Below are 23,726 nucleotides of genomic sequence, written 5' to 3'. Positions count from 1 at the left end.
CTTTGCCAGCCCGCTAAGATGCCGCCTCCAGCCAAAAAGCGGAAATTTATGACACTACAGGATAAGGCTGCAATTATTGCCCAAGCTGAAAAGGGCAGGAAGAAAATGGCTATTGCCGACGAATTTGGAATTGCGTGCAGTTCGATATCCACGATTCTGAAAAACAAAGCCTCCATTCTCAGCGCGCTCAGAAATGATGCGAGTGCGAAGAACAAAACGGTGAGCGCTGCGGCATTTCCAGACGTAGACAAGGTGGTGTTCGCGTGGTTTTGTGAACAGCGTGCCAACAAAGTGCCTCTGTCTGGCAGAGTGCTTCAGCAGAAGGCGCTGCACTTCATGTGCATTCTTGGGCACGCTGATTTTAAGGCTAGCTCTGGCTGGTTGAGCCGTTTCAAAGCCCGCCACGACATACTGGCCAAAGTCACATCCGGGGAGGCAGCAGCTGTTGACCTTGTGACAACATCGTTGTGGCTGCTGACCAACAAAGAAGCATTGGACCAGTACAAGCTCTCGGACATTTATAACGCAGATGAAATGGCCTTATTCAACGAGATGCTGCCATCAAAGACCCTGGACTTAAAAGGCCAGAAATGCCGCGGGGGGAGGCACAGCAAACGGCATGTAACAATTTTGTTGTGCTCTAACATGGACGGCACAGATAAACGGGCGCTGCTTGTAATCGGCAGAAGCGAGACGCCCCGCTGCTTCAAGGGAAATCGTCGGCTGCCCGTACAATATCCTGCGAACCTGAAGGCATGGATGACCCGGGCCATCTTTGGCAGCTGGCTCGAGGCCTTTGATACGGACATGCGAAAGGCAGACAGGTCGGTCTGCCTTTTTTTGGACAGTTGCAGTGCCCATCATGTTGACGACGTGGAGCTTGGAAACGGGCGCTTGGCATTTTCCCCACCAAACTGTACTTCTGTGCTGCAGCAGCTCTTTCAAGGCGTCATTCGTAGCGTCAAGTGCGCCTACAGGGAGAGGCTGATTCAGCGTCTGCTGCTGAACCTCCAATTGAAGCGTCCCACCGTAGTGGACATGTTCATGACTCTTGAGATGGTGGCCGCCGCATGGGTTGCGATGTCACCAGCCATGATAGCTAATTGTTTTAAACATGCCAGCTTCATTGCTACTCGACAAGCATCATGCGCTGATCCAGTGGCATCGCAGGAAGATTTGCCTGAAGGCACACTCGATGACAGTGCTGACGGCGCAGTGCCACCATCGCTGGCCCACGCATGGGATGAACTTTCTGCCGTGACAGACAGTGTTCCGGATGGCCTCAACATCAATGAGTTTGTTTGTGCGGATGAAGGTGTTGTCGTGCATGAAGAGATGATCGATGAGGCCATCATAAGTAGTGCTTGCGAAAGTGCCGACGACGCCGACAACCACCAGATACCTAATCATGAGAAGGCGGTGAACCCGCGGGATGTGTTGAATGCCTTCGACATAATTCGCTCATTTTTAGGTGAGCACAATGACGACATGGCAATGGGCCACTTTTTGCAGTGCGAATCAAGAGCAGTAAAATTGCTGCAAGGCAAGGCTCGGCAAAGTAAGCTGGCTGACTTTTGGTATTAAATTTTTTTTGCAAGCCAGTTGCTTTCCCTGTCTTTCCTGCCTCATTCTCGCACTAACGAAATTCCCGCCAAAGCGAAATTTTTTGCTTTCCCTAGCGATTTTGTTATTGCGGGTTTTGACGCACAGGAGCAAACAAACCATGAAACGAAAACTGAGAGAAAGAGGCGCGAGAAAAAAATTCTCTGTATTCCCACATAGTTGCAGCACATGCCAGGCAAAAAAAAGTTAGGAAATTGGCCCGCTTTTTAAACGTACAGACGGTGCTGTAAATATACAGTGTTGACCATTTTAGGCTTGTTCGCGGCTCCGTACATTTACGTCATTGACCCTGAAAGGGTTAAGGCTTTTAAAGAATTGTTCAGAAACCGTCAACAGTGATCGTAAGGGAATAGCCAAATGCTTCTAGAAAGGTGAGCACTCTACTAAAGGGCTGATAGGCTTGAAGGCATATATTTGTTGCAGTGGGGATATTCAGGTAGCGTTTGTTGTTTCTCTGCGTAATTCCATAGAGAACAGAGCCATTAATCAGCACATCTTGTTAATGGTGCATAGTATTCCTTTATGGTCGGTGAAATACATTGAAAAGCCAACACGATGGATGTCATCGTACGTTCTTGCTTAAAGGGACCCTGAAACGCTTTTGACGATTTTCTACAAACGTACTGAGTCGTTAGAGTAGGTCCTTCTGATCATTAATTGACACATCTAAGTGCTCTGCGTAAAGCGCGTAATTCATTATAAGGTTTTAAAAATGCACATCGCTGCTGATCACAGCGCACTGCTCGGCGGAATTTTAAGCCGCCCCTACCCATATGACCGAAATCACCCATATGACGTCAGTGGGGCGAGCTATCCGATTGGCTGACCAGGGCGCGTGATCGACAATTTTTCCAACTTTATGGTAAACAAATGATCTTCGTAATAGTTGGAATGTTAGTTCATTTGTTTTTATAAAAAGAAAGTAACATAAAGAGAATGCACAAGAACAATTTTTCAGTACACTTCAGCACTTCCGGCACACAGCAAGTGTCGTCTGCTTGTGTTACAACGTACTCCATTTTGACGAGAGCTCCGCGGTCAGAGTCGGTCTCAGTCTTTTCGCGAGCACTATGATTCGACTTTGTTGCCTTGTGAACTGCAAACCTAGCGACTGGCAATGTGTCAAGCTGCAACATCGTGTCCCTCTGCAAGGCAGCGTACGAGCGAACTGGCTGCTGCGCATCGGACTGCCGCTATCCAATTGGCGCCAGGATTTGCGCGTTTGTGGCCGTCACTTTACACTGGAAGATTACTAACGGAAAAGCGTTTCGCGAGTCCCGTATTAGGGCAAACGTAAGCACAAGGGGACAGGGTCTGGCCGCTTGACTGTGCCGTAACGGGATGAGCCGAGATAAGCAGAAGGGCAAATGTGAATGGTCTGCCCGGTGCAGCCACCTGGTGGCATAGAGCTCAACCATACACAGTAGCAGCAACTGGTGGCATAGAGCTCAACCATACACAGTAGCAGCAACGAAGCGTATTCTTCTTTGCTGCTGGTGCGTATTTTTCGCAGGAGTGTAATCATCAACACGTTGTTTTTATAAATGTTTAAAATGTTTTACACTTGGTTAGAGCAATATTAGCGCTTTGTTTGGCTGGTTAAGCGCTGCGCCAACAAGTGTCTGGACCGTGCAGACCGATCAGGCCGCTCACATACGTCTACGCCAAAGTTCCTTCATCAGCTTGAGTTTATGCCTCCAGTCATTTGCCGAAATGACCAGCTTGCCTGTGGTTAACGGAATACCAGACACGTTCAGCGCTACGACGGAATGCTCGCAACGCACGCTGCTTCGATAGCTCTCGCTTGGGGTCGACAGCCAAGCGGCTAGCGGAGAGGTTTCGCGCGGCCGGGGGCGGGCTCCAAAACAATCGGAAGTGGACAATGTGACGTCGCCTCGTGACGCAGGACCAGTGAAGGCGGAGCTTAGCCCCGCTCGCTCGGCGAACGAGTTGAGGAGGAAAAGCATGGCTGAGTAGGAGGGTAACTTCTAATCGCTTGTAGCTCCATTAATACGTAACGCTTCACTTAAATTGTGGTGCGAATGTTGTACTTAAGCTGTACCCTACGCGTCTACAAAATTTGTCCGAACCATTTCAGGGGCCCTTTAACATCAAGTAGATGCACGACTACTTCCTCGTCTTTGCGCATGTACAGGTCAAAGTCCGAGCTCCGTAACCACAAAATTGGTGAACCATGTCTCTTCAAGCATTCAGACATTAGTCCATCGAGGCGGATGAACATTTTATTTATTTATTTTCAAATACTGCAGCCCTATTCAGGGCTATTGCAGGAGTGGAGTACAGTAAGCATAAGAAACAGAAACAAAGGCAGTTGAACATAATAGATAATAGAAAAAACAAGGGGAAGCAATCTTATCGCACTAGTGCTTCTACAAAATCACGTAGTGTCAATTCACGAACAGAACCGGGTTATTCATTGCAGCACTCGACAACTCTCGGGAAATAACTGTGTTTGAACATGTTAGTATGGGCAAAGAAAGGCATTAGGATGAGGGAGTGGCAATGTCTGGTTGGAAGAGCACTGGCATATACAACAATACGCAAGAAACAACAACAAAAAGGCACTTGAACATAATAGATCGAAAAAAAAAGAGCAACAATCTTATCACACTAGTGCGTCTACAAAGTCAGACAGTGCCAATTCACGAACAGAATTGGGTAACTCGTTCCAGCAGTCGACAACTCTCGGGAAATAACTGTGTTTGAATGTGTTAGTGTACGCAAAAAAAAGGCTTTAGGTTGAGGGTGTGACAATGTCTAGTTGGAAGAGCACTGGCATACGAGATGTAATCATCAGCAGATAGTTGACAGCATGAGTGAATAATCGAATGTAACAGCTTCATGGAATCTATATGTCGCCTTGTGCATAGAAGAGATAAATTCAAGGAATTAATTGCAGATGAGGGTGAAAAATTACGATCATTGCGATGACAAATGAAGTGAACAGCCTTCCTTTCGATTCGATTTTGTTGATGTCGCATATTTTATGCGGGTTCCAAACGCATGAAGCGTACTCTAATACAGGACGAATGAGCGTTTTATGCATTAGTAATTTGGTGTCTTTTGGTGATTTAGATAATGTTCGTCTCAAGTAATCTAATTTTCTTAGTGCTGTAGATGTGATCAATATGCTGGGACCACTGCATGTTGTGCGTGAAAATAACTCCAAGGTATTTGTACACCCGTGCCCGTGGAACTATTCTGGTATGGAAAGCGTACACATGCTGTGATGGAAAATGGCTATTTGTGAATGACACTAAGTTTTTCTTTTTTTTAAGTTGATGCGCATCTGCCAGTCCGTACACCAGGTGCAAAATCTGTTGAAGGAATTTTGAAGTAAGGCGTGATCACTCGGAGAAGAAATTACCTGGTATAGGACACAGTCGTCAGCATAAAGACGGACTTTTGACTTAATATTGTTTGGAAGGTCATTTATAAAGATTAAAAATAACAAAGGTCCCAGAACAGAGCCGTGTAGAACACCTGATGTTACATATACAGTAGAAGACGAAGTGGAATTAAATGAAACGAATTGAGAGCGAGAGTTAAAAAAGCTAGCTATCCGGTCGATCAGTCGAGGATTATTTAAAATTAGGTTTAGTTTACTTAGTAGCTTGTTCCAAAGCTTGTCAAAAGCTTTGAAAAAGTCTACAAATAACGCATCAGTTTGATTGCCAATATCAAGATTTCTAGTAATGTCATGTGAAAATTCCACCAGTTGTGTTGTGCTGAAACCACGACGAAATCCATGTTGTATGTTAGAGAGAATTTGATTCGATTCAAGGTATTCTGTTATATGCTTGTGTATGATATGTTCTAGTAGCTTTCTGGAATTGGAGGTAAGCGATATAGGTCTATAGTTAGAAAAAGATTACTTTTCACCAGATTTATGCAGAGGCAGGACCTTGGCTAGCTTCCAAGAATGGGGTACGATGCCTGAATTCAAGGATTTGTGAAAGATGACCGCCAAATAATGGGAACACGAGAGAGAGTATCTTACTAGAAAGCTGTTTAGAATGTTGTCAGGACCAGTGCACTTCTTTGTGTCTAAATTGAGAATCAAGTTTAGAATGCCGTTCTCACTGATTACCACATCACCGATAGAAAGCTCAGGATTAGTATTTGTGAACGGTGGGAGAGAGTTGTTGTCATGCGCGAACACTTATTGGAAATAGACATTAAAAGCATTAGCTATATCGGAGGGGTCTGAAATAGCCGGGCCTTCTAGTATAAAGGAAACTGCAGCAGTTTTAGTTGGTGTGATGGAAGTCCAGAATTTGCGGTGGTTAGAGTGTAATAATCCTGGTAGTTCAACTTGAAAATAAAAGTTTTTAGCTGTATTCATTTTGATACGTAGCTCTTCCTTAGCGGTGTTAAAGCGAATTATACTGTCAGGATTACATGCCTTTTTCAGTCTGCGCAGACGACGGACACGACGTGATATATGCAGTCTGCTGCGATTAATCCATGGAATTTTAGGATTTCTCTTTTCAGTCTTGAGGGGAACAAAATTGTCAATGCATAGTTTCACGATGTGCTCAAATGCATCAACTAATGTGTGGACGTTATCACGTAGACCAAGTGCTTGGAAGGAATCAAAGTTAGAAGCTAAAGTGTCTGTTATAGATTTATCATCATCATGAATGAAGTCGAAAAACTGTGTAATATTAGACTGAAGCTTTATAAGTGAATAGGGAAGGCACACGTGTACGGCTTTGTGGTCAGAAATGCCACTGATCACATCGCACTGAAAACCAGTTTGAACAAGCTGAGAACTGAGAAAAACTAAGTCCAAGAGTGAATTATGGCGGGTTGGAGCTTGTACAATTTGAGTAAGACCAAGGGATAATGAAAGAGAAAGAAGTTCCTTAGAAATGGAAGGGTCACGACCTGCGCAACTCAGGGTTCGCCAGTCAGTGCCTGGTGCATTAAAATATCCCATGAACATAAGGTTCGAGGTGCCGAAGTTGTGTTCGTGCATGAATAAGCTAAGCCTCCATAAATCTTCTAATGAGGAACCTGGAGCGCGATAGCATACACCAAGAATTATGGAAAGTTTGTTTAAATATAGCTTACACCAAGCAACTTCAACCTCAGGTTTGTTAGGGGGCACATAAAATTTTAGGTCTGAGCAAATGAGCAGCGCAACACCACCACCTTTACCACTTAATCGGTCATTCCGTATTGCTACATAGCCAGGTGGGCAAAATTCAGAGTCAAACACACCATCATGCAGCCAGGTCTCTGTTATGGCCACTACATGGGGAGAATATGACGTAACAAGAGTCAATAAAGGCACGAACTTGTTAACTATACTTCTGGCATTGAAATACAGAATACTTAGCTTACCAGTAGTTGACAGAAGTCAATGAGAAGTTGCTCCGGCTTTAGAAACAATAGTTGTGTTAGGAGCATGACCAGAATCGTGCTTTAAACTGTCTGTACCAGTGTCCCATATGTAGCAAGTGTAATCAGTGTAGGCATGATCGTAGCGTAGTTTCACTCTAGATCCATTATCACGAAAACTTGCAGTTGCGTCCCACAGTTTCTTTCGTAAGGCTCGCACATTCGGTAATAAGTCTTCAGTGATGTACAAACCAGACCCTTTCAGTTTCGTAGCATTTTTAATAACTTGAATTTTTTCCCTAAAGTCAAAAATCTTCATTATGATAGGACGTGATCGCCCTTCTTTTGATCTGCCCCCATGGTGGCAGCGCTCAATATCTGGACATTTTATCTGAAGTTGTTTTGTTAGCACCTGTGCTACAACTTGCAGTAAAGAAGCAGTATTTTCATCACATGTTTCCGGTAAACCATGCAAAAGAATATTGTTCCGGCATGAATGGTTTTCTAACTCATTGGATTTTGAAGTGAGTTTAGTGATAGATTCCCTAAATGTGACAATTTCGGAGTTTAGCTTGTCATACATTGCACTACAGTCAACAGCTGCTGTAGAAGATTCAAGCCAAGATACACGTGTTTCAAGGGCTTCGAAGCGGGAATTAAAAGATTCTTGATATCGGTAATGTCACGTGCAATTTGTTTCTGACCAGCCAACAATTGCACGAGAAGATTAGCCGTCTCTGGAGGGGAACTAGTGGAGCACTGACTGCTACTTGTAGTAGTGTTATTAGCCTCGCTTGACTTTGATGTACTTGCTGAAGGCACCCCTCTAGGTCCAGGGTTAAGTTCAACGTCCCCACTCAAGAGAAGGCTATCGTAACAGTGCAAAATGCGAAAGCAGCAAGCAACACTGTTCGGGCAGAACAGCAGCAGCAAAAAGTGGTCATCAGAACGGTAGCTATAGGCACCTTGAATATAACATACCTGCGTGAAAAACAGGCAGCGTTTTAGCAACATTCCGGCGTCGCTGCTGTTCTGCCCACTGAAGGAAGGTGCCGTTGCGAAGACCTTTATATCATCCAGTGTAGACGTCGCTGACCACAGCTTAGCGGCGATTGGTAGAGCGACGAAGACATCAGCCAGAAGCGAAGCACGTGGGAGGCCGTCGGTAAAGCCATGGGGCATGCCAGGGCTATCACCAACAGGAGTGACAGGGTAGTCCATGGGCACACCATTGACCGCATCCATGTGCTGGTGAAAAGGAAGCGCGGAAGATAAGGCAGCATCACCGCAGAAGAATCCATGCAAGCATCCCAAGAACTGCGTGAATAACAGGCAGCGCTTTAGCAACATTCCGGCATCGCTGCTGTTCTGCCTACTCAGTTTAAGTTTATCAAAGCCACAATTACCAATTGGTGAACGAAAAATTATTTTCCATCTCTTTATGACATGCAAGATGATACATATAAAGTTATGGATGGTTGATTCAGACTTAGAAGGGATCAAATAAAGTCCAAATTATTGGGAGTCTGAAAAAACAGATTTTTCAAGAAAGTAGTATCTTTATTTCACAAGTAGCGAAAGGAGTTCATGATCGTATTGCGGCATGCACATACTCTTGCGCATGACCTGGCCAGTCCACATTTTGACCATTGTCATGCTGTCGCTACATATAGACAAAAGTGTGGTCAATGCAAGCACCAAATTGCCTCAAGTTATCACTGCCTTTGTCAACGCAGACATTGAGAATGGCACTGTACGAAGGTGCTTGAATGTTCTGAGCAACAAAAATTCATAGCAGCAGACAACTAAGTTGCCTGAAGCCTTGTTGCTATTTAATATCTGAAGGAACAAACGCTGGATGCATACAATGACAAGAAATACCAATTGAAAGGGCTGCCGTCATACCTAAACAGCAGCTTGCATTGGCTTGCCTTGGGATAGGGGCATAGTCGATAATCACAGGATTGACTCATCCTTTGCTACTTTCAGTTTTGAGGAGGTGCTGGCACTGTATCAAAACAAAAACATCACTCATTCTGCTAATCTTGGTGGCCGAATCAACACACCGCCATTCAGGCAGAATCCAAAACATTTAAAAGCTTGCTGAGGGACATCCGTAATTTCGGTCATCCTTGTACACTGCATGTGGCACGAGTGGCAGTGCCACGAAGCTGTCCAAATAATTAAGCATGTCCCTGTTATCAATTTGCGACTGTACCAATAAAACCACTTTGTGTGTGCAGCACAAAAAACCTGTGCCAACCTTCTGGCGCCTGCTGTTAAGGAATAATTTTTTTTTTATTGTTCTTGATATTGTTCCAACACAATATTTGATGTTGAATTCAATGTAGTCTTGTCGTCTGAGTTAAGAGGAAGCTTTAGCTCGGGTGCTCCTATCCAAATACATATAAAAGCAGAATTCGTTTTTTTGAGCAACCACTGCACCAAATTTGGTAAGGTTTTTTGCATGTTAAAGAAAAACTTAAGATCTAGTGACTGTTGGTTTCTAATTTTTTATTTAGATCGTAAATTTTTATTAAATATTGGCGAAAATTGGAAATTTTCAGAAAACGAAACTATCAAGTTTATCATTCTAACTAGGCAATGAAAATTGATATCATGATTCTGTGATTTGCCTCTAATAGTACATCTAAAACGGAGAAGATTATTATGCTATATATTGCTACACGCGTGTGGTGTTTGATTGTTTGAACGAAGCGCGTGGGCGCCATCGCTCGAGAAAAGAGGAGGAAGAACAAAGTGGCCTCGCGCTGTGAATCTAACCAGTCAGCGCTGCAACCACTGTGGTAAATATAACCTGTAAATAGTTGCTTGTCTTACTGACTCGTCCTTCGCGTAACATTGTGGTGGAGATGCTGGGTATTTAGTAATATGAAACTACAGCTTTTGCAGAACCCTTGTACACAATGTAACAAATTCACGTAAGATATAAAATTACATAAAATTTGTCTGCTTTGAATGATCTAATGGATGCCATTTACAGAACCGCGATATCTGTTCTCGATGCAGATCTATTAATTTATCAACTTCGTGCGTTTACTTTTTTTTTCATACTTGCAAAGTCCTTAAAATTTTTTAAACAAAATTCAGGCCCTAAATTGAAATGCTGCTTGCAACAGCCACTAGAATTTAACTCTCTCTCTCAAATACAACAAATTTCATTAAAATCGGTCCAAGGGTTATCTTATCAAAACATTTTTGCATTTTACATGTATTTGAATAGGCTGTGTCAGAGTTGGGCCCGAGCTAAGGCTTCCTCTTGAGATTATTTTTGTGAACAGCAAATTTATAAATAATGTTCTAATAATTTGATACAACACAACTAGAAAAATCTTGGAAAGTTGAAGCGGTGACAGTCGGCTTGATGAGTTGCAAAGGTTCAAAATTCGCACTCCATGGGGCTTTGTCATACTGGGCTTTCATGCCAATCTATAACCTTGTAACTAATAGTTTTTGTAAGACAGTGTTAGTGCACACATATATTTTAGTCTCCCGCAGTAATAATAATGTTTTGCTCCATTCAGTAAGCTGAGTTGAAAGTTTTCTACTTGCACCAATGGAAATTTTTATGCCCATAGCTTATGCCACTGTGCCTTTTTCTTCAAATACTTTTTCGTGTGAACGTTGCTTATCTTGACAGCTAAATTTCAGTGTCCATAACAAAGGCCCTTTAAATGACTAAATGCTCTGAGAACCCATTCAGTCTCATCCGAATTTTCTCTGCTTACTTTGAGTCCTTTACCAAAAGCATATTCACTCTGAACCTATATTTCAGCAAGTTCATTAGCCCTTGAGCAGATGTCGATATACAGTTGTAGCCCATCAAATACTGGAAGACAAATAATGTGTGATTTGATGTAACCTTACATCTATAAATTGTAGTAGTTATACGTAAAGTAGATTTTCCACAGAAAGCATTGCAGATCAATAACCGCTGCACTGCTAAACACGTGCAGTGAGACTTGTGTGACTGGACTACTTGCATAGCTTTTTTAAGTATGGCTTGCCGAGTATGAAATGGAGTGTAACCACTAATAATAGTTAAATGCAAGACGCACCTAAAGACTGCTACTTATGTTGAAATGCATTGTTACCTGCCAAATATCAACTTTCATCCCTGTGGTTGCTCTGAAAGTGTCTGTCCCTGGCCAGAAACGGCTGTTGTTAGCATTGTGGGTTTCACTGTTTATAAATAGAGGTCTCTGGCTGTAGAATGCTTAGGAATGCAGTTGGTACTGGCACTTTTGTTTACCAGTAGCAGAGGTCTACAAAGAAAAGTAGCAGGTTCCTGCATATCATAAGTGCACCACAATTGTATTGTATGTACTTTTTGTTACTGGAAATGGCTTCTCTGGCTTGGAGAATAGATGTTGGACTGGATCGACAGATTACGATTCTGGAATACTACCAAATAGTCCAGCCTTAATTGTAAGTGGAGGTTTGGAAATCCAGAAAGGAAGCAAAAACAAAACACTGTTGGCAAGGACTTTGAAGTTACTGCTTCTGCTTCTTGAATGCCATGGATTTTTGACAGTATTATCTCTGGTCTAGTTAATTGTTTTGCAATTAGGAATGATGACAATGTATTTGAAAGCATTGCACTTACTATTAAATTATGGGGTTTTACGTGCCAAAACCACTTTCTGATTATGAGGCACGCCGTAGTGGGGGACTCCGGAAATTTTGACCACCTGGGGTTCTTTAACGTGCACCTAAATCTAAGTATATTTACTAAGGTAATCGCAAATAGAATCAGGAACACCTTAGACTTCTGTCAAGCAAAGGACCAGGCAGGATTCCGTAAAGGCTACTCAACAATAGATCATATTCACACTATCAATCAGGTGATAGAAAAATGTGCGGAATATAACCAACCCTTATATATAGCTTTCATTGATTACGAGAAAGCATTTGATTCTGTCGAAACCTCAGCAGTCATGGAGGCATTACGGAATCAGGGTGTAGACGAGCCATATGTAAAAATACTGAAAAATATCTATAGCGATTCCACAGCCACCGTAGTCCTCCATAAAGAAAGCAACAAAATCCCAATAAAGAAAGGCGTCAGGCAGGGAGATACGATCTCTCCAATGCTATTCACAGCGTGTTTACAGGAGGTATTCAGAGACCTGGATTGGGAAGAAATGGGGATAAAAGTTAATGGAGAATACCTTAGTAACTTGCGATTGCTTAGTAACTCAGGGGACCAACTGCAATGCATGCTCACTGACCTGGAGAGGCAAAGTAGAAGATTGGGTCTAAAAATTAATCTGCAGAAAACTAAAGTAATGTTTAACAGTCTCGGAAGAGAACAGCAGTTTACAATAGGCAGCGAGGCACTGGAAGTCGTAAGGGAATACATCTACTTAGGGCAGGTAGTGACTGCGGATCCGGATGATGAGACAGAAATAATCAGAAGAATAAGAATGGGCTGGGGTGCGTTTGGCAGGCATTCTCAGATCATGAACAGCAGGTTGCCATTATCCCTCAAGAGAAAAGTGTATAATAGCTGTGTCTTACCAGTACTCACCTACGGGGCAGAAACCTGGAGGCTTACGAAAAGGGTTCTACTCAAATTGAGGACGACGCAACGAGCTATGGAAAGAAGAATGATAGGTGTAACGTTAAGGGATAAGAAAAGAGCAGATTGGGTGAGGGAACAAATGCGAGTTAATGACATCTTAGTTGAAATCAAGAAAAAGAAATGGGCATGGGCAGGACATGTAATGAGGAGGGAAGATAACCGGTGGTCATTAAGGGTTACGGACTGGATTCCAAGGGAAGGGAAGCATAGCAGGGGACGGCAGAAAGTTAGGTGGGCGGATGAGATTAAGAAGTTTGCAGGGGCGGCATGGCCACAATTAGTACATGACCGGGGTTGTTGGAGAAATATGGGAGAGGCCTTTGCCCTGCAGTGGGCGTAACCAGGCTGATGATGATGATGATGATGAAATCTAAGTATACAGGGGTTTTCGCATTTCACCCTGATGAAAATGCGGCCGCCGTGGCTGAGATTCGATCCCGTGACCTCGTGCTCAGCAGCCCAACACCATAGCCACTGAGCAACCACGGCGGGTACACTTACTATCAACCTGCATGTTATGAAAAATATTCCTGCCAGTTAGAAATAATGTTAGAAATATTGGCTACATTACAGCAACATTGTCTGACCACGGATTGGCCTCAGCAATAATGAAAAGTTTGGTCACAGTTTGATCAACTAGCAATGAGTCCTCTTATCCCAAAGCAGTGGAAATCAAGTTCTGAAATAATACTACACTAAACTAAATTGACTTGGTGTTTGTTTTTGTCTCTAGTTATGTGTTCTTTTATTGCCAGTTCTTTGCCATGCGGGTGGAAGTAGTTTTGCTATAAGGCTTTATATTGAAACAGGAGGCTTGTTTGTCTTGCAGAAAATGTCAAAGAAACGGCATCTCCGCCAGAAAGCAGATGATCGAAGTGACGAGGAGAGGTGAGCTGTTGTCTTCCATACCATATAGCATGTGGCCGTTTTTCTTCATTGCAACTTAAACTAATATTGTACCAGTGCTGCTTTAGCGCCATAGTCATGCATGTGGGATTTGTAAAGCTTGCTTGAGCAGCAGTTGCATTTGTGTGGAAAGTTTCTTTTGGGGGAAGGGGGGGGGGGTAACAACACTGAGGTCAATAGAGAATACATAGAAGATATTCAAAAGCTCTAGCAGGTTTATTTTTCGTGCAAGCGTCGTACTCTTATGCAGGCTTTCTCTGCTCGAATAAAAAGGTGTTGCGGTTGGATTTCCTTATATAGATGCATTGTTCTTTTTTTTTTCCTAAAAGCAAGATTATCGAGGGAGAACCAGTGATATCTGCAATTTTATTTTGTTATGGGTGTAATAAATATGTGTTCCCATAATATATAATTCTTTCTACTACATGTTTTTGTTTATGTTTTAATGTTTTACGCATAATGTTTGAAAATTTTGTGCCATTAGTTCTTGTAGAGCGTCTCAAAATATTTTGCCACTTACTCCTGTATTAAAAAACTTTCTCTATTCAAAGGGCCCCTCACCAGGTCTGGCCATTTTGAGCTGACAGGCGCAGAGCATACAATGCGCGCTAACGATCGTGTTTGCAAGGAATTACATTGCTACATGCCGCGGAACGGTCTGAAATTTCAATCTGAACGCTGTTTTCCCTTTTGCCTCGTGGCGACTGCGCTCCAAGCCGGACGGTGACGTCCTCGTGTCCCTGCGCCTACGTGCTCGTGTCCGCAGTGGGACGTCACTCGTAGTGATGCGACTTCGATAATTATTCAAGGCAGTATTTGTTATTTGTGTGATCTGTTGCTTGAATTGATGAATGAAAGTTTAGAGAAATAATAAAACACACAAACGGAATGTCTGCCTGTTTTTGTTTTACTTCGCACCGAAGCAAGAGAGATGTACTTCCGCTTTGTCTGCTCTTTCCCACAGTCGTGCAGTCATGTGCGCAGGTACCAAAACTATGCCATTTTCTACCGTATTCTAGCGCGTGATCATGCTCTGCGATCCACTTGTTCTGCCTCAGTATTTCTGTAGTACTGAATTATACCGCTAGTCATGTGTCCTTGTGCACAGCGCGCAGAATCGTTTGCTGCGCGAATGAGACAACAGCTCGTGTGTAACGCCGTCAACAGAAGTGCGCAGCAGCGGGAAAAAAAAAACAAGGCAAAAAAAAAATTGCCGGGGCCTGTGACGCAATCCTTGAGGTCCAGTATGGAAGAACGCCAGGAAGGAATTTAGCTTGCGGAGGCTAGACGGGGCAAGTGGAGAGAGCATCTTGCTTGGGAGTGGAGCCTGCCTGCTGAAATCATGGGATCGCGGCACTGAAATGTTTATATCTTGGCCATTAATGAGCTGATTAAAAACTTTTTGCGGCAGAACACTTCCTAGAGGACATGTAACAACTTCCAGCGTATGACCAAAATTTGCTATGGGGCCTGGTGAGGGTCCCTTTCAACACTACAGTATGCTCACTGCGGCGTGAGTCACGGGTGGGTCGTGGCACTTATACTCCCTGTGCAGCTGTGCAGGGCTTTTCTGCCGTGAAGTGACATCTTTGCTAGAAATCAATGAACAGGAAAAATTTTTGTTGCTTCTAATCTGACGCTTTATTGAGCCACCTCTTCATTTTGAGAAAGTTTCAAAGAAACACAATATCCTGGTGACTCACCAGTGGGTCATGACGCATCAGAGGAATATGACGAGTTACCCACCGGTGGACCATCACACATAGAAATTGGGACGGGACAAATGAGTGCAGCCACAGTGAACATGTTCATTGTGACAACACTTGGAGTGCCGCTCTTTAACTGCACTTCAGTGACATTCCATGGTGATTCTTAAGGAAAATTTTGTTGCCAGGTGTTCATGGCAACTATGCAACTGCATCAGACTGTAGATGCATTTTTCAAGAAACTAACTGTTGTAGGAGTCAGGAAGCGAAGTTTTTGAAATGCTGTGTATTGTTGAATCAAGGGGTAGCAGTATTCTCTCATTGGTGGAGCCAAGAAGGAGCTTGAAGTTGAAGCATGCTTGAGAATGCAGAGGTTAATTATGACTTGAATTTTATCTGAGTTTTTTTGTGTGTGAAATACTCTGTTGTAATTTTATTTTGGATGCAGCAACTGTCTCCCACTGTCCCATATTTATTTCGTGCCCTACAGCATGCTGTCTTGGGATGCACCAGTTGCGTTATTCACAGGACAAATTGTGAAACTAGATTTGAGATTTCTTTTAGATGAACTTAAGCTCTGCGAGCTGTTATATTACTGGTTAGCTCCTGTGGGTTGTTGTAGCATTGTTTTTACGATTTCTGTAGAAAGTTGCTTTGCTGAATCTATATTGTGTAGTAAACAGTGCAGATTTGACCCGTGTGTTGTCTTTGTTTCATGGTTATGTGGCTTGGCTTGGCTATCTATTATTGTTTTATTATACTTCTTGGCCCGCGTAACTTTTCTCTGTCTTTATTTGTTGTTCGGAGTACTGTTGCATCATCCATAAGGGTAAAGGTGTACTAGCTCATAGGTAAATGACTACTGCTGCCAGCTAGAATTCAGACACACTAGTGCACAAATACTAATATAATAGGCAAGGTAATTTTGAAACTATAGAAAGGAAAAAGAAGTTTTATTTGCATAAAATACATTCACAAACACTTACTCCTATAATCTTTATTAAAGCCTCAATGAGGCTTTGACTGGGGCTATTTTGTGTGACATTGTTCTGTACACTGGGCTATACTGTGGCACAAAGGACAAAATAAAAGAAACTGGCACAAGTGTGTCAGTTTTTTTTTTTTTTTTTGTCCTTTGTGTTACAGTATAACCCAGTGTACAGAAGAATTCATTAAAGGGGTCATGATGCGGTCACCCAACATATTGTGGTTTTTCATGAGAAATTGTAGTAGAGGATCTACTATGGCTATACGCGTGTAAAAACTGGGTGGCAGAGGCACATTTCTGTTTAACATATGAGCTAGAACTCGCCGGCTCTAAGCCCCGCCCTCCGGCATCCACTGCCATATTGCCAAGCCATCTGTGACATCATTTGCTGCATGCAACTGTGCCATCATCTGCTACAAAATCAGCCACCGCACGACGTGAGGTCGGAGCATAGCTACCATTTGTTGCCATATTTGCTCCAGATATTGCGTGCCATGTGTTCTACAACGCCAACTTCGTGTGATGAAGCAAGTGATTAATCTTTGAGCAGCAGAAGCAGCAATAGCACTACGGATTTTGACTTTGACCTTGTCGCCACCTGCTGAGTGACGTAACATGGCCTCGGAGATATGGGTACGCCAGCCTTGGAGATGTGCGCGCATCAGCCATGAACAAAACCGGCACGGGAATATTTTGGAGGCCATGGAGGAAGACAGCATAGTAAATGTGGTCAACATAAGATAGCGACATTAGAAATGCTGCTGATACCTTTTCGCACTATTGTTATTTAAGATGTGCAGCACTGCTTAGTGAGCCGTTTGTGGATTATGAAGTCTGGCGTTACTTCGCACAATGCAAATTGTTACGAGCGTAGATATTTTGCTGGCGTGCATTCCATGCATGCATGTCTCTCAGATCCATAATATGATTTCGTTAAGCTGCTGCGCATTCCCACAAGTTTTTTTTTTCCCCTCTATAGTTGTGTGTGGCATATGGAAACAAATGCCTGTGCACGTCTGTTTGCGGCACAAGGATTTGGGGTGATGTATGCTTTGACTGAACCTTTACTTGAACTTACCTTATTGCACCTGATATGGGCAAAAAAATAGCATGGCTAACATTTGGCTAGTGCACTGCCTGCCAGTTAGGTCAGTGTGTGAACACAGTCGGCATCATGCCTGGCCACAGCCTCAGCTTTCTCAGGAGTATCCCAAACTCGGCGAGCAGGCCCAAATCTTCGCTGTAGCTGTCTAGCAGGAGGTGTTCCGAGAACAAAGCAATATCATCAGATGAGTGCCAGTGTTTCCTGCCCACATTCATTTCCCAAACCTTACGCTTGACGGGGCTCTTTGGGGAAACTGAAGTACGATATGGAACACTCCTGGCTCTGTTCTCTCTGGCACCCCGCAGTGCTGCATGGGCACTGCGGTGGCATTGTTTCAGTCACTGCAAGTGAAAAATTCTAATGGTGAGCTGAACAAAACAGAAGTCTCCCGCTTGCACGCCCACCGAAACGCCGATTCTTCACCGGAGAATACATGCTCACAAGCTCGCTCGGCAAGCATGCAGCTTGTGATGTCAAGGCTCGCAAGCATGCCAGTGTTGCTCAGCTGTATGCCATTTGAGTGTAATATAAACAAATTAAATTACAAATAATGTGCTGGCTCAAATGCGCTAAAATTTCGCCGTGTTCTTGAAAGCACAAGAATTACCTCACACAATACAGATTGTGGTCGAAAATTGGGTGTCATGCCCCTTTAAAGCTGCGCTTCCTGCTCATTCACTCTCACTTTCCTCACATTGTTGATGAGGTTTATGCAGAGGTACTCCTCTGTGCCGTCCAAAGCATACAATACTCATTTCTTAAAAGCATTCACAGCAACAGTGCTGATGTAATGAGAAGCCAGTGCTGCTCATAAAATAGGTAATCCTGTGCCTACTTGCCTTAAAATATGCCAGCAAGGTACAGAGAGCATTGATGCTTTATTTAGGCTGCCAAATCCTCCTTAATTTCTTGGAAGGCTCTTTTATTTGGGAGCTTGGAAACTTTGTCTCTTTCCACTGCACATGAAAAGTGCTTCATTTTGCTGCTGCCAGCCACAGCTGCTGCCTTTGATCACATCAAACGGTCAAGCAGCAGTAGTGTTGCTGGTAGTTTTAGCATCCAAAATACATCTCCAATTGGTGCCTCTGTGGTGCTGCCATCATGCAGCTTGCCAACTGGGAAGCTGGATGGTGGTTGGGTGTAATAAGCGGGCTCAATTGTTTGGTAATCAGCATGCAGGTTTCTGCAAACTGCACCTGTTTCAGCATGGCTGTTCATGGTTTCACTTTTTTATTGCAGTAACAGGCAACTGTGCTGATACTAGGTGGTGCATCATTGCACCATGTTTCAAAGCTGGAACTGTCATTAGATGCACAGAATAACATGGAAAGTTTTGTTGCCCAAATATAATACATGGGAATGAAATTATGCATGCCAAATTTTGGAAAGAAACATTGTATTACATGCAGAGTTTAACTGATCATAGTTAGTAAAAATTGTGCAAAACATCATGTGTTTTAGATATGAAGTTCTTGTGAAATACCTGTGGAGGTTGGGAAAACATGTGCTGTGTTTTCACAACCTCCACAGGTATTTCACTGTGTTTGCAGCATTTATGGTATAAATTGCCATCACCTGTAACCCACTGTTTTATGTGTGGAGACATTACACATAATGCACAGCACAGGCGAGTGAGAATTCGTTGCACTTTTTGGCTTCTTGTTGCACCAATTGGAGTGGCTTGTGGTTAAAAATGGTTAGAGGTGTGCTATTTTGATTGGTACAGTGATCATGGTATTTGGCAGCACTACAGAAATGACCTAAAATATTGCAAGAAGGCTATATGTTATACAGTTGAATCACGTTATAAGGAAGTTGCATCTGGCTCATAAATAGCTTCATTATATCTGATTTTCATTATAAGCATATATTCATTGCACTATGGTATGGGCAAGAAACATATTAGATTTGCTTTGTTATGTCCGTGTTCATCATATTGTGGTTTCAAAAGAGGGATAGTTCCAAAAGTGTGTGACAGAGAGCCCCCTTCTCCATTCTGAACAGCTTTTGAAAAAGACGGCTCTCGTAGACTGCTGATGAGAGGTGATGCAGGCCACTCACGCATGCAGCTGGTTTATTGCAAGGTGTTCGGCACATTTATAATTTACTCTCCCCAGGCCCTCTCAGGTTTGTCTAGAAACCCTTTTTCGCATCTTTCGTTAGGTGCACAACTGTCTAGACAAAGGTATGGTCTCGCAGTTCCGGTATAGCACAGCCCCATTTTCCACTCATCATGACAAAAGCACTACTGGAGACCCCAGGCCACTCAGCTTGATAGGGCTCCATAGCGTGCACTTTAAGGCCAGGAACAGGGTCTCCACATCCTGTGCCCCATAGTTTGTACTTATTTGTCAACGCTGCCATTGTTGTCCAAAGGCATGCTCTCTGGGGAACACCAGGTTTAAGCAAGCTGCAACACATGTCAAATATGGCAGCCCACTTGCAGCGCAGTTTTGTGTATCGAAGCCAAGACACTGCCAATGTTTGTCTTGCTGTATCCATGTATTGTAGACATTATCTGGTTTTGTGCCACTTTTTCTGACACCATAGTGACCAAGCAATGACGTCACTGTCGTTTTCTACAGGCTTGCTCGAGTCTACACTATATCCGATTCTATGACCATGTACGTAAAATTGCACCTTTGCTTTCACATCACCACTAACGTGAAAGTGTTTTCTGTTGAGGTTGAACTGTACATAAATAGGTGCTATTTACACAGGACGCTTTGCAGCATTTATGGTGTCATCCTTTTATGCAGGCCAACTGCCAGCAGTAGTGGTGAGGGGGTGAAAGTGAAGCAGGAACCTAGCTGGGACTCTGATCCAGAAGATGAACGGTTGCGAGATCTCAAAGAGCGAGACGAGTTTGCGGCCCGGTTACGTGACCGAGACAAAGACAAGACGCGCAACATCGTTGAGCGCTCCGACAAGAAGGTATGTGAATTGCTTAGAACTTTTGCATTTTGTCTTGCTTTCTTGCATTCTTTAGATTGAGCGTTTTATGGAAACGTTATTGCCATCACTGTCTGCGAGGGCAAATCTAACACCCCCCTGAAATTAATTTATTAAAAGCTGTACATGCAGTTAATATATCTATTTGTTGACTTACGCTCCTATAAGATGCTTTCCTCCTGTGTGGATGTGCTTGTCCAAGCAAGATTTCGAGGCTTGAAAGCGCACATCAAGGCTATATTGGGCAAGGTTCTTTACTGCTTCCCATGCTATGCTCTGAATATGAGCTGTCATGTGAAAGCTCTTTCCCATCAGCTTGGTCTTCAGTTTAGTAAATGGAAAATATAATCGCAGGGAGCAAAGTCTGACAATATGGAGGGTGGGGAACAATGGCCATCTTTGCAGGTGCTAAAAACTCGCATACTGTGAGCAAGGAATAGGCTAGTGCATTGTCATGAAGCAGAATCTCAAGGAACTGCTGGAAACCTTGTTCCCAAGGCACATCAGGACATTGCGGGAAAGCACTACTTTAATTGTTTGCTAGTGATGTGTGTGAATATCAAAATTTTCATATATAAATACTTCGCTTTGAGTATGGAATCGAATATCAAATAATGTGTAGGTGCATTTATTTGTAATTTTTTAAATTGTTGGAACATGCTGCCAACAGTAAAAAATATACTAGTAAAGCCATTATTATAAGAGCTTGTTAATACGGAAAATTAATTATTTCACACTATCTCTCTTATAAACAGCCAGCAAACAACCACACGAAAAATAAAATAGGGGAAAGTCACTTGTACTTAATCATTGAATTTAAAAAATGATAAATTAATGGAAATGAAAGTGGATGAGAAAACAACTTGCCACAGGTGGTAAACTATCCCATGTCTTCGCATAGCGTGCGATACTCTACCAATTAAGCTACTGCAGCGCCATTTCCCCGTCCACTTTCTTGGGTATTTATGTGTCCTAGTAGAACCCTGGGAGTGTTAGCCAGCGCCACCACTCGCAAACCTTGGCGGCGGATGTGAAACATACTTTCTCTTGTAGGCGCCACGAGTACATGATCTTTTTAGCTGAAGGCAACTGGAAAATAAACCCACAGATGCTACCTGAAGGCATCAATGTTGCCGGATTTGAGACCCTTGTTATCTAATGAACGAAAAGAAAGGGGGTTAACTGAGGGGCCTGATTTTTATTAATCATATCATGAGAAGCATACAAAAAAAGGAACCAAGGAAAACATAGAAGAAATTACTTGTACTTACTAATTGAATTAATGAAATGATAAACTAATGGAACTGAAAGTGGATGAAGAAACAACTTGCTACAGGTGGGGAACGATCCCATGTCTTCGCATTATGCGTGTGATGCTCTAACCAATTGAGCACTCTCTGTCGAAACAACATAGCATATTTCCAGGAACTTTTTCACTGGCTCTCATATAGTGCACAAATATTTTATTGAATGTGTGTGTGCAGGACATACAGAGTTGCTGATGTCTCAAAAGGCTCTTTATTGCACATTCCCAACATTCCCTGACAGCATTGGGTGTGAAAATTGCAAGGACAGGAAGTGTGCCCACCCACAGGGCCCATTCATCACATCAGCTTCTTTTGGTTTAGCCTAGTACTGAAGGGGACATCCCTGAGAAATGATTGGTCAGGAATATGGTGTGTGTGTATGCACACTTGCACGCATGTGCCTTTGCACTTTCTAGGAACAGATTTCTTGTGAGTTTTTGTTTTGTTTCTAATGTGTCAAGCAGTATTTGAAGCCTAAGACAGCTCCGTGCATGTGCAGGCATTTGAGGAGGCGGCGAAACGATTGAAACTGGAAGCTGAGGACCGGCAGCGGCTTCTGCCTCGGCTGCGGATTGAGTCTAGGCGTCAGTACCTGGAGAAGCGGAAAGAAGACAAACTGGTTGAGCTGGAAGCTGACATCCACGATGAGAAGTTCCTCTTCTCAGATGTAAAGTATGTACCTTCCGGTTTCACCCCGACCTTATCGCAGAGCAACTGTGTGTGCACAAATTGAGTGGAATAAGGAATGTGGTATTAATTTGAGAGACTTGAACATTCACTTATATTTGCAAGATAGTTCTCCTGCATAACAGATGTACAGTGGGGCATTGATTACTTTGTGGCTGCAGCTGATATTAGGGCAAAGGGGCCCTGCAACACTTTTTAATAAAGGTAGGGTATGTGTATTGTATTAAAGGTCATCACTTTGTGAATCATTTCGAGCAATAAGTTTTTGAATGCACCTCATGAAATGTAGTTATGAATTGCTGCCACTGCCATGCTCTCGTGACTTACCCCTCCGTTTCTTCATTCCTGTGACGCTCGAAGCTGGTTGAAACACCCATGCAGAACAATGCGCACCGTGCTCAATATGTCTTCATGCTGAACTTTTTTTATCAACCACATAACTTCAACATTGTGTGGCATGACTCTTCAGCACATTGGCCATATTGGAAGCCAAAGTAGTGGTGCAGTGGTATCCCTCTACTTTAGGTGGCACCACTGTGCCACTAAAGTGAGATTTCAGTTTCCTTTCTTTTAATTCAAGGGCTTTGCCACAAGACATATGTAGTTAAACAAATGAACAGAAAGAGCATAATTTATATGCATACAGCCCTGTGTGATGCAGGTACTGCAGAAATGAGTTAGTGCATTTGTTGTTCATTATCCAATGGGAATAGTCCTCTGTGCTTTCAAAATCTGCCAATAGCCATTGTGTTTACTCTTGGTGCAGCAGAACCCTGCTGTTACGTTCCCGGCTGTTAAGTCGTTGTTGGTCGGTCCCGGCATCGCCCCCATAGGATCCCCATGCATTAGAAACCCCGCTGTACAGCGTAATCGCAGGAACGTTCCCACACGCTCTGTCGAGAACTGGCGCCCCGACCCGGCCCGAACGAGCGGCGACGGCCATGTTGGCTTTTTGCGCAGATGGGCCTGACTAGGGTGGCTAGAATGGGAGGTGTGAAGACCGACCTCCAGAAGCTGGCCCCAAAACGCGTTCCTGCCGCGTGATGGCTCTGCGGGCCGGGGCGCCGTTTAGGGCACCATAGTTTCACGCGGTGTCAGCATACCTCCGGGCAGGCAAATGATTTGGTAGCGTTTAGTTTTTGCGTTTGGATGTGTTAGAATCTGATACAATTTTTTTCTCTGCATTGTAGATGCTGAGAGAATTTAATGATGTGTTTCACTGCTCGCATTCCACATGGAAACAGTGAGCACTGATTACGCAGCCGACACAGCGACTGTTTTTGTGACCACCTCTTGCCGAGGTTAGCGCGCGTATGACATGCCGAAAGTATAGTTCAAAGGAATCACCGTGCAAGGCCAGCGTATTGGAATTATTTATTTATTTATTTACAGATTACTGCAGGCCCGAAAGAGGGCCTAAGCAGGAGGGGAAAAAAATACATAAAAATATATCCAAGCAACGCATAGAAATATTAGCATA

The 23,726-nt window shown here is 43.3% G+C and overlaps 1 protein-coding gene across 1 annotated transcript in view; it reads left to right on the top strand.

The window, feature by feature from the left end:
• l(2)37Cb (lethal (2) 37Cb) overlaps positions 1-23,726 on the top strand; it is a 298,164-nt gene that overhangs the window by 6,570 nt on the left and 267,868 nt on the right. The window contains exons 3-5 of the mRNA XM_070529703.1: positions 13,425-13,483; positions 20,060-20,234; positions 22,059-22,231. Coding sequence (XP_070385804.1) covers positions 13,425-13,483; positions 20,060-20,234; positions 22,059-22,231 — 407 coding nt within the window. The remainder of the gene's footprint in view (positions 1-13,424; positions 13,484-20,059; positions 20,235-22,058; positions 22,232-23,726) is intronic.

This window comes from Dermacentor albipictus, unplaced genomic scaffold (assembly GCF_038994185.2).
Source record: "Dermacentor albipictus isolate Rhodes 1998 colony unplaced genomic scaffold, USDA_Dalb.pri_finalv2 scaffold_28, whole genome shotgun sequence".
Classification (NCBI taxonomy): domain Eukaryota; kingdom Metazoa; phylum Arthropoda; class Arachnida; order Ixodida; family Ixodidae; genus Dermacentor; species Dermacentor albipictus.
This window is presented reverse-complemented; position numbering and strand designations above follow the sequence as displayed.